The 14607-nt window shown below is 44.7% G+C and overlaps 1 protein-coding gene across 1 annotated transcript in view; it reads right to left on the bottom strand.

Moving 5' to 3' along the window:
* Positions 1-304: 304 nt before the first annotated feature.
* fgf24 (fibroblast growth factor 24) overlaps positions 305-14607 on the bottom strand; it is a 103140-nt gene continuing 88837 nt past the window's right edge. The window contains exons 5-6 of the mRNA XM_063045146.1: positions 3114-3426; positions 305-446 (exon numbers count right to left, since the gene is read on the bottom strand). Coding sequence (XP_062901216.1) covers positions 3154-3426 — 273 coding nt within the window. The 3' untranslated portion in view covers positions 305-446; positions 3114-3153. The remainder of the gene's footprint in view (positions 447-3113; positions 3427-14607) is intronic.

Genomic DNA, 14607 nt, shown 5'->3' with positions numbered 1-14607 from the left:
CTGCATGACATCTAAAACTTCAACAAACTTCTATACATGTGTGGTGGAGAGTAGATTGACTCTCAGCGCGGTATGGAAACACCAATGCCCTTTAAAGGAGAATCCTACGAAAAGTGGTGGATATGGCCCAGTCCATCACAGGTAAAGCCCTCCCGCCCGTTCAGCGCATCTACATGGAGCGTTGTTGCAGGAAAGCAGCATCCATCATCAGGGACCCCCACCACCCAGCTCATGCTCTCTTCACGCTGCTGTCATCAGGAAGAAGGTGCAGGAGCCTCAGTACTCACTTTCAAGGATTCTTCATCTCATGTTCTCAAAACTTATTGTTTATTATCATTATTTCTTCTTTTTCTTTTGCATTTGCACAGTTTGTTGTCTTCTTTACACTGGTTGTCCGCCCTGTTGAGTTTGGTCTTTCAGTGGTTCTATTATGGTTACTGGATCTCCTGAGTACATCCACAAGAGAACAAAATCAGGGTTGTATATGGAAACATGTATGCATTTCGATAATAAATTTACTTTGAACTCTGAATGTTTTGTAAATCTGTGCAGACGAGCATTGAATATCTTGCCTCCCATCTTTCGAGTTTTGGCTTTGGTCTCCAGAGTACCTCTACCCATGGAACAAGCACCCAGTATGTCCTCTGTAACACTTCAACTCTTAAATGTGCCTGGAGTTTCCCAGGCTCCTTTTCAGGGTGTCCGCCCTGGAAATTTACCTCCTAGCAGCTCGGCAATGCATTTCACATTCGGGTACATCTCTGAAATGGATCCATTCCCGAGCATGGTTGGCCAGTGATTCCGTTGACCTTTTGCAAACATGTCCATAACACAAGCGGCTCGGAAGCATTTGAGTTTGTACAAGAGCCTTGTCAAGCAGAGTCTATCACCTAGAGCTGATAATCATCTTGTGTCTCAAACTCCACCATCCCATAAACAGGAGGGCTTGTAAGTTGTCTCAATGTGACAAAGTAAGGCTGTGAGTCCAGTTTGAAATCGCATCGCTGAGATAAAGTTTTTACAGTGCTCCCTTGCTTGTAACCCAGCCTTAACTTGCCATTGATCACAATAATGTAAATAATAATTGAAAAGATACAATAATAATTACACACATTAACAGATTCTGTACAATATTTTTCCTGAATTAACTCTATAAAATTATAAAACAGAAGAAGGTCAGGAAAGATTGGAGAACTTTACAATGTTTGACAAACAACTGTTCAATTTTTGTCTTTGGAGAAGTGTTGGGGAAGGGTCAGGGTTACCAAATCAGGTCATTTCAGGGTGGGCAACAGATTTTGGCCTTGCTAATCACAAGCACAAGAGATTCTGCAGTTGCTGGAAATGCAGAGCAACACACATAAAATTCGGGAGGAACTCAACAGGTCAGGCAGCGTCGATGGAAAAGAGTAAACAACCGACGTTTTGGGCCGAGAACCTTCAACAGGATTTGAAAGAAAGGGGAAGAAGCTAGAGTAAGAAAGTGGGGGGAAGGGGAGTGTGTACAAGATTTGAGGTGATATGTGAGACCAGGTGAGGGGAAAGGAGTGGGGACATGGGATGAAGTGAAAAGCTGGGAAAGTGATAGGTGGAGGAGGTGAGGGACTGAAGAAAAACAGGATTTGATAGGAGAGGATTCTGGGCCTTGGAAGGAAGAGAAGGAAGAGGGGCACCAGAGGGAGGTGAGGTGAGAAGGGATGAGAGATAATTAGCGTGGGGAATGGATAAAGAGAGAAGGAGGATAAGGGGGAGAAATTACCAGAAGTAGGAAAAATCGATGTCCATGCCATCAGGTTGGAGGTTACCTAGAGAGAATATGAGGTGTTGATCCTTGCTAAATGGCCACATCCCATAAATGAAGTGGAAAAAAAAGCCTGAAGAAAATCTGAAAGAGATGAAAAGCTGGAAAGGGTGCAGAAAAGATTTACGAGTACGTTGCCATGATTGAAAGGCCTGAGATATAGGGAGATGTTGGGCAGGGTAGAACTTCATTTCTTGGAGCAAAGGGCTCTCAGGGGTGATCTTATGAAATCATGCAGGGTATAGATAAGGTGAACGCACTCAGATTTTTTCCAAGGATTGGGGAATCAGGAAACTAGAGATTCAATGTGAGAGGGTAAATACTTAATAGGAACCTGAGGGCAATCTTTTCATCCAGAAGGTGGTATACGTTTGGCACAAGCTGCCAGAGGAAGTGGCAGAGGCAGGCACTATAATGTTTAAAAGATTATTTGGACTGAGATATTTAGACCAGGGGTTCCCAACCTGATGTCCATGGACGCCTGTTAATGGTAGGGGCCCATGGCATCAAAGAGATTGGGAACCCCTGGTTTAGAGGGATATGGACCAAATGGTGGTAAATTGGACTAGCCAAAGGGTTTCTTTCGCTGCTCTGTGAGTCTATGAATCTAAGTAATAATTATATGATGGCATTCTTGGTTATAGGAAGCCTTCAGAAGCTAGTGGGAAAGAAAAAAAGTGAAATAGAAAAGAGAAGGTCACTGTAACCACAAGGATTCATAGTGTGTCTATAATAAGCTGAGGTAGGGGGTGAGGGGGGTGTTAGGGTTAGTGAACTGGGGAAGGGAACACTTAGCTACCGTGAGTGAGCCCATGCAGCCGACAGCATGGTAAACCACCTCTGTAGCAGACAGACAAGTTTTCCGTCCCAGTACGTCAGAACTGAAAATGGTCTCTTCAGGCACACCCCCAACACTGGAAGCTGATTAGCTTGTGATACATCACTGGGTGTTTCCCCGCAGCTGAAGCAAGCTTAGACCCAACCTCCCACCCCGTCTGATTTCACCACTGCGGCACAACTTGCATAAAGAGGAGTCTTTTAGAGAGGAGAGCCCTCTCCTGGTTTCTCTGAGGCAATCAGACTGCAGACTTAGCAGCATGTCGTCAAGGAGCGGTGCCTAACCTACCCAGAATGCTGCAGTAAAAATGGCCGTTTTATAAATAACCTAAATACACACACACACACATACACTCACGCACACAACCACACCCAGTTTCCCTATAAATATAGGTCAGCACAGAACAGTTCTTTTCATGAGTATAAAAATAAAGCATCTTTAGTCTTCAGAAAACAGAAACCCAAGCACACAAACTTTTATCTGTGGCAGCCAGCGGGCTGTTGATGAAGGTCCTTCAGGCTCTGGCTGGCCTCTGGTGGCGAGTTCGCCTCGTCCTTTTAGTCACTGTGGTGTATTTGAAGGGTTTATGATGCTCCTCCTTATCCTTGGGAAGCCTTTTCATGAAGTGGACCTCCCTCTGGTTCTGCTCCGTCTTGGATCCCTTTCTCGGCCGCCCTTTCCTGGTGAATCCCAGGTACCACCCCTTGTACTTGGCGGACATCAGCGCTGTGTAGTTATTTTCCAGCACCTCCTCAATGAACACGCATTCCCGATTCTTCCCGTTGACCTGCAAAAGGAAAATAAGACTGAAATCACGAAGGGAGAAGGGGAACGGTAATGGAACCACTGAAGGAGGCCCTTCGGCCCTTCTAAACACAAGAGATCCTGCAGATGCTGAAAACCCAGAGTAACACACACAAAGTGCTGAAGGAACTTGGCTCCATCATGGCCACTAGTCTCCCCAGCATCAAGAACATTTTTAAAGGGTAATGCCTCTAAAGTGCAACAACCATCATTAAGGGGCCCCACCACCCAGGAAATTCCCTTATTTATTTATTTATTGAGTGATTGATTGAGCTACAGCGTGGAATTGGCCCTACGAGCCCTTTGGGCCTCGCTGCCCAGCAATCCCCTAATTTAATCCTAGCCGAATCACAGGACAATTTACAATGACCAATTACCTACCAACCAGTATGCCTTTGGTCTGTGGGAGGAAACCGGAATCCGGAGCATACGGAGGAAACCCACGTGATCATCGGGAGAACATACAAACTATTTACCGGCAGTGGCAAGAATTGAACCCAGGTAATTGGTTTTGTAGAGCATAGTACTAACCACTACACTACATTGTTAGATTAGATTAGATTAGATTATGAGGACACTCAGTCCTCGTTTATTGTCATTTAGAAATGCATGCATTAAAAAATGATACAATGTTCCTCCGGTATGATATCACAGAAACACAAGACAGACCAAGACTAAAAATGACAAAAACCACTTAATTATAACATATAGTTACAACAGTGCTAAGCAATACCGTAATTTGATAAGAGCAGACCATGGGCATGGTAAAAAAAAGAATCAAAGTCCCGATAGCCCAACATCTCACGCAGACGATAGAAGGAAGAAAACTCTCCCTGCCATAAGCTTCCAGCGCTGCAAACTTGCCAATGCAGCATCTTGGAAGCACCCGACCACAGTCTGACTCTAAGTCCATCCAAAAACTTCGAGCTTCCGACCAGCCCTCCGACTCTGAGCACCGAGCACCATCTCTGCCGAGTGCTTTGACCCCGGCCGCCAAGCAACAGGCAAAACCGAGGATTCGGGGCCTTCCCCTCCGGAGATTTCGGATCACACAGTAGCCACGGCAGCCAAAAAGGCATTTCAGAAGTTTCTCCAGATGTTCCTCCGTGCTCTCACGTCTGCCTCCATCAAATCAGAATTGTGCACGGCCTCTACTTGACAGATTACAGATATTCATCACCAGAGAGGCCGCATGCGCTGCCTCATCTTCTCCCCACTTCTTGTTGCTACCATCAAGGAGGAGGTACAGGAGCCTAAAGACACACCTACATACATATACACATATATGTTTTATTATATATAGAACAGTGCAAAGGTTTCAGGCGCATATTTTTTTAAAAATTTGTAAAGTGAAGATGCTTTCAAAAATAATGAAATGAAAAATTTCTAAATATCAAAAAAATTACTGTAAAGAGCAGTAAACAGTAAAAAAAAACTAAATCGAATCAATATTTGGCGTTTCCCCCCCCCCCCCCCGCCTTTGTCTTTAAAACTGCATCAATTCTCTTCATGCAGTTTTATACGAAAATCATCTGGTAGGTTGCCCCAAGCATCTTGGAGAATGTGCCACAGTTCTTCTGTAGACTTTGGCTGTCTCACTTGCTTCTGTCTCTCCCGGTAATCCCAGACAGCCCCGATAATGTTGAGATCAGTACTCTGTGAAGCCCGTACCATCTGAAATCATATAAAAAGTCTAGGGTGCCTAAGACTTTTGTATAGTACTGTACATATTTCTCAATATAATTTATAGTTTTTAAAATCATTACGTATTGCAATGTGGTGCTGTCACAGAACAATAAATTTCATGACATTTGTTGGTGATACTAAACCTGATTCTGAGGTCAGTAAAGGAATAACCAGTCAACATTTCCGGTTGAGATCCTTTATCACGTGTAGTGAAGGGTCTCAGTCTGAAGCATTGATTGTTTATCCCTTTTCCATGGACGCTGACTGACCTGCTGAGTTCCCTCAGCCCTTTGCTCCATGCTGGCCAAAAGCAGTGCTCCATTCTGTCTCCATTCCTCTGTCCAAGCCTTTATTCAGACCAGCTTTATTTGCCACACGTACATCGAAACATACAGTGAAATGCATCATTTGCGTCAATTCAAACCAGCGAGGATTGAGCTGTGCAGTCTACAAGTGCCGTCACGTTTCTGGTGCCAACAAGCTGAAATGGCTCAGTTGAGAGAGTGTTAGACTGAAGATCTAAAGGTCCTTTGTTCATTTCCATGTTTCAGCACTGATTCTTAGGGTGGAAGGGGAAGTATTTCCAGGAAATAAAAGACTATAAAACCATATGACGTATAAGGAGCAGAATTAGGACACTCAGCCCCTCGACTCTGCTCTGCCATTCCATTATGACCGATCCCTGATCCCCCTCAAGCCCATACACCTGCCTTCTCACCATAGCCTTTGATGTCCTGACTGATCAGAGAACTATCAGCTTCCACTTCAAATATATCTGTGGACTTGGCCTCCACCGCAGTCTGTGGCAGAGCATCCCACAGATTCACTACTCTCTGGCAAAAAAAAAAATTCTCCTTTCTAAAAGGTTGCCCCTCAGTTTTGAGGCTGTGCCCTCTAGTTCTAGATACCCCTCTCCACATCCACCCTGTTTAGTCCTTTCAACATTCAATAGGTTGCAACAAGGGGGAGCTTCTTCAATGAGATGGTGGTGAGAGTGTGGAATGAGCTACCAGCAGAAGTGATGAATGCAGCTTCTTTTTCACCATTTAATAGAAGTTTAGATAAGGGCATGGTTGGGAGGGTATGGTACAGGACTCAGCAGAATAATCGTTCAGCACAGACTAGATGGGCTGAATTGCTCTATGACTCCATGGCCACAACTTACTAACCATAACGCATACGTCTTTGGAAACGTGGGAGGAAACTGAAGCACACAGAGGAATCCCACGCAGTCATGGCAGGAATATTCAATCTCCTTACAGACAACGGCGGGAATGGAATCCCGATCTTGCGAGTGTCAGGCTCAGGTTTCTGGTAGTGAAACCAGAACAAAACCAGGGCAAGCATTAAAAAGGGTCACTTTTCAACATAATTGTATAAGGGCTAAGAGAGTTGTAAAAGAGTGCCTGAAGGCTTTGTGTGTCAATGCAAGGAGCATTCATAACAAGGTGGATGAATTGAAAGTGCAGATTGTTATTAATGATTATGATACAGTTGGGATCACAGAGACATGGCTCCAGGGTGACCAAGGATGGGAGCTCAACGTTCAGAGATATTCAATATTCGGGAGGGATAGACATGAAGGAAGGGGAGGTGGGGTGGCGTTGCTGGTTAAAGAAGAGATTAACGCAATAGAAAGGAAGGACATAAGCCCTGAAGATGTGGAATCAATATGAGTAGAGCTGCATAATACTAAGGGGCAGAAGACGCTGGTGGGAGTTGTGTACAGGCCACCTAACAGTAGTAGTGAGGTCGGAGATGGTATTAAACAGGAAATTAGAAATGTGTGCAATAAAGGAACAGCAGTTATAATGGGTGACTTCAATCTACATGTAGATTGGGTGAACCAAATTGGTAAAGGTGCTGAGGAAGAGGATTTCTTGGATTGTATGTGGGATGGTTTTTTGAACCAACATGTCGAGGAACCAACCAGAGAGCAGGCTATTCTGGACTGGGTTTTGAGCAATGAGGAAGGGTTAATTAGCAATCTTGTCATGAGAGGCCCCTTGGGTAAGAGTGACCATAATATGGTGGAATTCTTCATTAAGATGTGGAGAGACATAGTTAATTCAGAAACAAAGGTTCTGAACTTAAAGAGGGGTAACTTTGAAGGTATGAGACGTGAATTAGCTAAGATAGACTGGCAAATGACACTTAAAGGATTGACGGTGGATATGCAATGGCAAGCATTTAAAGGTTGCATGGATGAACTACAACAATTGTTCATCCCAGTTTGGCAAAAGAATAAATCAAGGAAGGTAGTGCACCTGTGGCTGACAAGAGAAATTAGGGATAGTATCAATTCCAAAGAAGAAGCATACAAATTAGCCAGAGAAAGTGGCTCACCTGAGGACTGGGAGAAATTCAGAGTTCAGCAGAGGAGGACAAAGGGCTTAATTAGGAAGGGGAAAAAAGATTATGAGAGAAAACTGGCAGGGAACATAAAAACTGACTGTAAAAGCTTTTATAGATATGTAAAAAGGAAAAGACTGGTAAAGACAAATGTAGGTCCCCTACAGACAGAAACAGGTGAATTGATTATGGGGAGCAAGGACATGGCAGACCAATTGAATAATTACTTTGGTTCTGTCTTCACTAAGGAGGACATAAATAATCTTCCAGAAATAGTAGGGGACAGAGGGTCCAGTGAGATGGAGGAACTGAGCGAAATACATGTTAGTAGGGAAGTGGTGTTAGGTAAGTTGAAGGGATTGAAGGTAGATAAATCCCCAGGGCCAGATGGTCTGCATCCTAGAGTGCTTAAGGAAGTAGCCCAAAAACTCGTTAGATTCTGGACTAGTTCCTGAGGATTGGAGGGTGGCTAATGTAACCCCACTTTTTAAAAAAGGAGGGAGAGAGAAACCGGGGAATTATAGACCGGTTAGCCTAACGTTGGTGGTGGGGAAACTGCTGGAGTCAGTTATCAAAGATGTGATAACAGCACATTTGGAAAGCGGTGAAATCATCGGACAAAGTCAGCATGGATTTGTGAAAGGAAAATCATGTCTGACGAATCTCATAGAATTTTTTGAGGATGTAACTAGTAGAGTGGATAGGGGAGAACCAGTGGATGTGGTATATTTGGATTTTAAAAAGGCTTTTGACAAGGTCCCACACAGGAGATTAGTGTGCAAACTTAAAGCACACAGTATTGGGGGTAAGGTATTGATGTGGATGGAGAATTGGTTAGCAGACAGGAAGCAAAGAGTGGAATAAACGGGACCTTTTCAGAATGGCAGGCAGTGACTAGTGGGGTACCGCAAGGCTCAGTGCTGGGACCCCAGTTGTTTACAATATATATTAATGACTTGGATGAGGGAATTAAATGCAGCATCTTCAAGTTTGCGGATGACACGAAGCTGGGTGGCAGTGTTAGCTGTGAGGAGGATGCTAAGAGGATGCAGAGTGACTTGGATAGGTTGGGTGAGTGGGCAAATTCATGGCAGATGCAATTTAATGTGGATAAATGTGAAGTTATCGACTTTGGTGGCAAAAATAGGAAAACAGATTATTATCTGAATGGTGGCCGATTAGGAAAAGGGGAGGTGCAACGAGACCTGGGTGTCATTATACACCAGTCATTGAAAGTGGGCATGCAGGTACAGCAGGCGGTGAAAAAGGCGAATGGTATGCTGGCATTTATAGCAAGAGGATTCGAGTACAGGAGCAGGGAGGTACTGCTGCAGTTGTACAAGGCCTTGGTGAGACCACACCTGGAGTATTGTGTGCAGTTTTGGTCCCCTAATCTGAGGAAAGACATCCTTGCCATAGAGGGAGTGCAAAGAAGGTTCACCAGATTGATTCCTGGGATGGCAGGACTTTCATATGAAGAAAGACTGGATGAACTGGGCTTGTACTCATTGGAATTTAGAAGATTGAGGGGGGATCTGATTGAAATGTATAAAATCCTAAAGGGATTGGACAGGCTAGATGCAGGAAGATTGTTCCCGATGTTGGGGAAGTCCAGAACAAGGGGTCACAGTTTGAGGATAAAGGGGATGCCTTTTAGGACCGAGATTAGGAAAAACTTCTTCACACAGAGAGTGGTGAATCTGTGGAATTCTCTGCCACAGGAAACAGTTGAGGCCAGTTCATTGGCTATATTTAAGAGGGAGTTAGATATGGCCCTTGTGGCTACAGGGGTCAGGGGGTATGGAGGGAAGGCTGGGGCGGGGTTCTGAGTTGGATGATCAGCCACGGTCATAATAAATGAGACATGTTCAGCTGAGGTTGCCGAAGGCTTGAGGGAACGGGAGTGAAGAGGGCGGAGGGAGCTGATTCCTGCTGGGAGGTAAGGTGGAGCTGACAATCTGAGCAAATCAGGGTCTGTGGAGATATGGTGACAAATGGACAGGCAGCCTGCTTTACTATTATTCACTTGGGGAATGTTATCGGTTTTAAAGGAGGTTGTAGAGAGGAAATTGGAGGAGAGGGGAAAAACTACGTCATAGCCACATGCCTTCTAATCATGACTTTGGCTTAATGGTGAACCCAATAGTATCAAATCTTTGTGCAAATAGTTTTTTTGATACAAATATGATCTCAGTGTATCAAAGTTCATGTAATGCATTCCTGTACGATATTTGAATTTCCATTGTAGTATTGTGACGGAGCTTAGAGAAACGTAGTAAGGTACAGGAACTCTGACAACTGTACACTCAGTGGCCATTTTATTAGGTACAGAAGTGGAATCCGGTGTGGTTTTCTGCTGCTGAAGCCTATTCACTTCAGGTTTCAGCGTATTGTTCAAAAACGTTCTTCCGCACACCACTGTTGTAACACATGGTTATTTGAGTTACTGCAGCTTGAACCAGTCTGGCCATTCTCCTCTGATATCTCCCGTTAACAGGGTGTTATCTCCCACAGAACTGCTGCTCACTGGATTTTTTTATTTGTTTTTCGCACCATTCTCTGTAAACTATTGAGCAGGGCTTCCCAACCTGGGATGCATGGACCTCTTGCTTAATGGCATTGGCCCATGGCATAAAAAAGTTTGGGAACCTCTGCTCCAGAGACTGTTCTGTGTGAAGATCAGCAGTATCTAGTACACCCAAACCACCCCATCTGGCACCAACAATCATTCCACAGTCAAAGTCACTTAAATCACATTTCTTCTCCATTCTGATGTTTGGTCTGAACAGCAACCAAACCTCTTGAGCATTTCTGCATTGAATTGCTGTTACATGAATGGCTGGTTAGATATTTGCATTAATGAGCAAGTGTAAACACTACATTCTGAGTGAACTACGTTTCAGAAAACCCATTAATATACCATAAGACCATAGGACATAGAAGCAGAATTAGGTAATTCTCTCCATCAAGTCATCTCTGCCATTCTATTATGGCTGATCTATTATTCCTCTCAACCCCATCTCCTGCCTTCGCCCTGTAACTGATGACCTGACTAACCATGAACCTATCAACCTCCACTTTAAATATACCCAATGACTTGGCCTCCCTGGCTGCCTGTGGCAATGAACTCCACGAATTCATCTCCCTCTGGCTAAAGAAATTCCTCCTCATCTCCGTTCTAAATGGATGATCTTCTATTCTGAAGCTGTGCCCTCTGGTCCTAGACTCCCCCACTATAGGAAACATCCTTTCCACATCCACTCTGTCCAAGCCTTTCAACAGTCAGTCAGTTTCAATGTGATCCCCTTTCATTCTTCTATGCCCTAGCAGGTACTGGCCCGGAGCCTTCAAATGGTCCCCATATGTTCCTTGAACTTGTTGGCATTTTAACATGGCAGGACTAGGTGTTGGCTATTAGATTGCCAATTTTTGCCAGATGATGTATGTGGAAGGCATGACTGAGCATCATTTTTGAGGATTCCCTTTTCTTTCTTCTGTCTTCTGGGAGAAGATACAGGAGTTTGAAAGCACAGACGATCTGACTCAAAAATGGCTTCTCACCCACTGTTATCAAATGCTGTGGAGAGCATTTGAGTGGGCACGTGGCCAAGTGATTAAGGCACTCGACTAGCAACCTGAAGGTCGTGTTTTCGAGCCCCAGCCGAGGGAACATGTTGTGTCCTTCAGCAAGGCACTTAATCACACATTGCTCTGCGACGACACTGGTGCCAAGCTGTATGGGTCCTAATGCCCTTCCCTTGGACAACATTGATATCGTGGAGAGGGGAGACTTGCAGCATGGGCAACTGCTGGTCTTCCATACAACCTTGCCCAGGCCTGCGCGCTGGAGAGTGAAGACTTTCCAGGCGCAGATCCATGGTCTTTCAAGACTAATGGAGAGCATCCAAACATGCTGCATTACTATGTGGTTCGGACACTGCCCTGTGGCTGACACCAAGGCTCTACAACAGGTGATTAAAACTGCCCAATGCATCACTGGCACCAGCCTACCCAGCATCAGGGACATACATACTAAAAGTTCAAGGAAAAAAGGCCAGCAGTATTATAAAGGATCCCACCCAACCTGCTTATGGACTGCTTGACCCACCAGCGTCAGGGAAGAGGCCACACAGCATCCACACCAGGGTCATCACACTCAAAAACAGTTACTTTCCTCAAGCCATTGGGTTGATCAGCACCTTCACCATCTCTACATACATACTATGTCACTTCATGTACTTACAATCAGTCTATGGAAGGCACCATGCTACTAGAGCTCAGGGCATCGGAGTTCAGAGTTCAATCCCATCATCCCCTGTGAGGAGTTTGTATATCCTTCCTGCAGAGTGTGTGGGTTTTCTCCAGCTTCCACCCACAAAGACGTACTGATAAGCAGGTTAACTGCTAATTGTAAATTGTCTCATGATTAGATTAGGATTGAATTGGGGTTACTGGGTGGTGTGGCTCAAAGGGCCTGTTCGGCACTGTATCTCTGAATAAATAAATGTAACAGTTACTCACAAACTCCAGCGATCCTGCAGATACTGGAAATTCAAACTAATGCACACAAGGTGCAGGAGGAATTCAGCAGGTCATGAAGCATCTATGGAAGTGACTAGGGTTTCTGTCTGCGACCCTTCTTCAGGACGGAGAAGGGAGGGGGAAGATATCAGAATAGACAGGTGGGGGAGGGAAGGAGGCTAGCTGAAAGGTTATGGGTGAAGCCAGGTGAGTGGGAAAGGTCAAGGGCTGAAGAGGAAGGAATCTGATCGGAAAGGAGAGTGGGCCGTTGGAGAAAGGGATGGAGGAGGGGACCCAGGGGAAATAATAAGCAGGTGAGAAGATGTAAAAGGTCAGAGTGGAGTGGAGGAATGCGGGGGGGGGGGGGAATCCAGGGAACAGATGTGGCGGAGGCAAAGAAACTGAGAAAAGGGAATAGCATTTTTACAGGAGATAGGGTGGGAAGAGGTATAGTCAAGATAACCATGGGAATCAGTAGGTTTGTAAAATAATTTGGTTGACAGCTACTTGTATATTGTGTTTTATAGGATTGTTTTTATTGTGTTTTTTTAAATGTGCTCTTTGTGCTTGTTGAGTTTTTTTTGTGTTGCATTGGATCCGGAGAAACTATCATTTCTCCTTCACACTGAATAAAGACTCTCAAATCTTGAAAACTCTGAACCCATCATCTCTTTCACATTACCTTCCCATCTGCCACGTTCAAATTCATAATTCCCCCTCCTCTTCGATTCTTGTCGGTTTAGCATTTCCATTGTCATTCTTTCAGACTGCCCTACAGTTCTTGCACCATTCCATAGTCTATCTGCTCTTTGCTGTGTTTAGTGTTATATTTATTATAACCGTTTACACCATGTAGTCTGTGAGCTTCATTGCGCCCCAGTGTACTTGACATTAAAACAATCTGAGTATGAAATGCTGTAACTGTTCCACAAGATGTGGGCCAACGTAGCAAGCTCAGTACCAAGGGAGGTCCAAACATTCGCTTGTGCCACCTGAGATTCCTAGGAGTGAGCATCACCTGTATCCTGTTCACCAGTGCCTTTACTTCCTCAGGAGGCTAAAGAAATTCAACATGTCACAGAGTAACACACAGAAAATGCCAGAGGAACTCGCAGGTCAGGCAGCGTCCTCGGAAATGAATAGATAGTTGATGTTTTGGGTCGAGCCCCATCTTCAGGACTCACATGGGGAACTTCTCAAGAGGGTGGTGTGAGTCTCCAACAGAATGTTGGACGACACTAAAGGACATTGAGCAAGGCTATCAAAGCCTGCAGCAGGATCTGGAATGGCTGGAAAAATGCGCTAAAAAATGGCAGACGAACTTAATGTAGACAAGTGTGAGGTGTTGCATTTTTATAGGACCTAAATAGTGAATGGTAGGACACAGAGGATTGCAGTAGAACAAAGGGATCTTGGAATACTGGTCCATAATTCCTTGAAATTGGCATCACAGGTCGTAAAGATGCCTTGATGAAAGATGGCGGCGCGACGCAGCTCGCAGTGGCCACTCCGGTGGTGATGTCTGTTATTTGTCAAGTGGGGTGCTGTGCACAATCCTGATTTGATAGAGACGGACGTGAGAGCACGGAGGAACATCTGGAGAAACTTCTGAAATGCCTGCTTCGCTGCTGCTGCTACTGTGTGGTCCAGAAACTCCGGAGGAGAAGGCCCCGAGTCCTCGGCTTTGCTTGTTGCTCGGCGGCCGGGGTGGGGTCAAAGCGCTCGGCAGAGGATGGTGCTTGGAGAGGCTGTGTCGGAGGGGCTGGTTGGAGGCTCGAAGTTTTCAGATGGACTCAGAGTCCGCTGCGGTCGGGTGCTTCCAGTAGTGCTGCATCAGTGAGTTGGTGGCGCTTGGAGGTTCATGGCGGGGAGAGTTCCTCCCTTCTGCCGCCTGCGTGAGATGATGAGTCTATCAGGACTTTGAGACTTTTTTTTACCGTGCCCATGGTCTGCTCTTTATCAAATTATGGTATTGTTTTGTACTGTTGTAACTATATGTTATAATTACGTGGTTTTGTCAGTTTTAGTCTTGGTTTGTGCTGTGTTTTCTTGCGATATCATTCTGGAGGAACGTTGTATCATTTTTTAAAGCATGCATTTCTAAATGACAATAAACGAAACTTGGTAATTAAAGAAAGCTTTTGGCATATTGACCTTCATAAATCAAAGTATTGCGTACAGGAGTTGGGATGTTACGTTGAAGTTGTATAAGATGCTGGTGAGGCCTAATTTGGAGTTTTGCTCACCTACCTACAGGAAAGATAGCAATAAAATTGAAAAAGTACAATTTACAAGGGTGTTACCAGGACTTGAGTTATAGGGAAAGGCTGAACAGATGACGATTTTATTCCCTGGAGTGTAAGAGAATGAGGGGAGTTTCAATGGAGGTACACAAAATTATGAGGGGTATCGATAGTGCCACAAGGCTTTTCCACTGATGTTGGGAGAGACTAGAACTAGAGGTCATAGGTTATCTGTGGAAGTTGAAATGTTTAAGGGGAAGAATAGTTGGATCTTCTTCACTGAGAGGGTTGTGTGAGTGTGAAATGAGCTGCCAGTGGGATTGATGGTTGTGGGTATATTTAAGCACTTAGGAGAAGTTCGG

Source organism: Mobula hypostoma, chromosome 4 (genome assembly GCF_963921235.1).
Source record: "Mobula hypostoma chromosome 4, sMobHyp1.1, whole genome shotgun sequence".
NCBI lineage: Eukaryota > Metazoa > Chordata > Chondrichthyes > Myliobatiformes > Myliobatidae > Mobula > Mobula hypostoma.
Note: the sequence above shows the minus strand (reverse complement) of the source record. Positions and strands in the feature narration are given on the sequence as shown.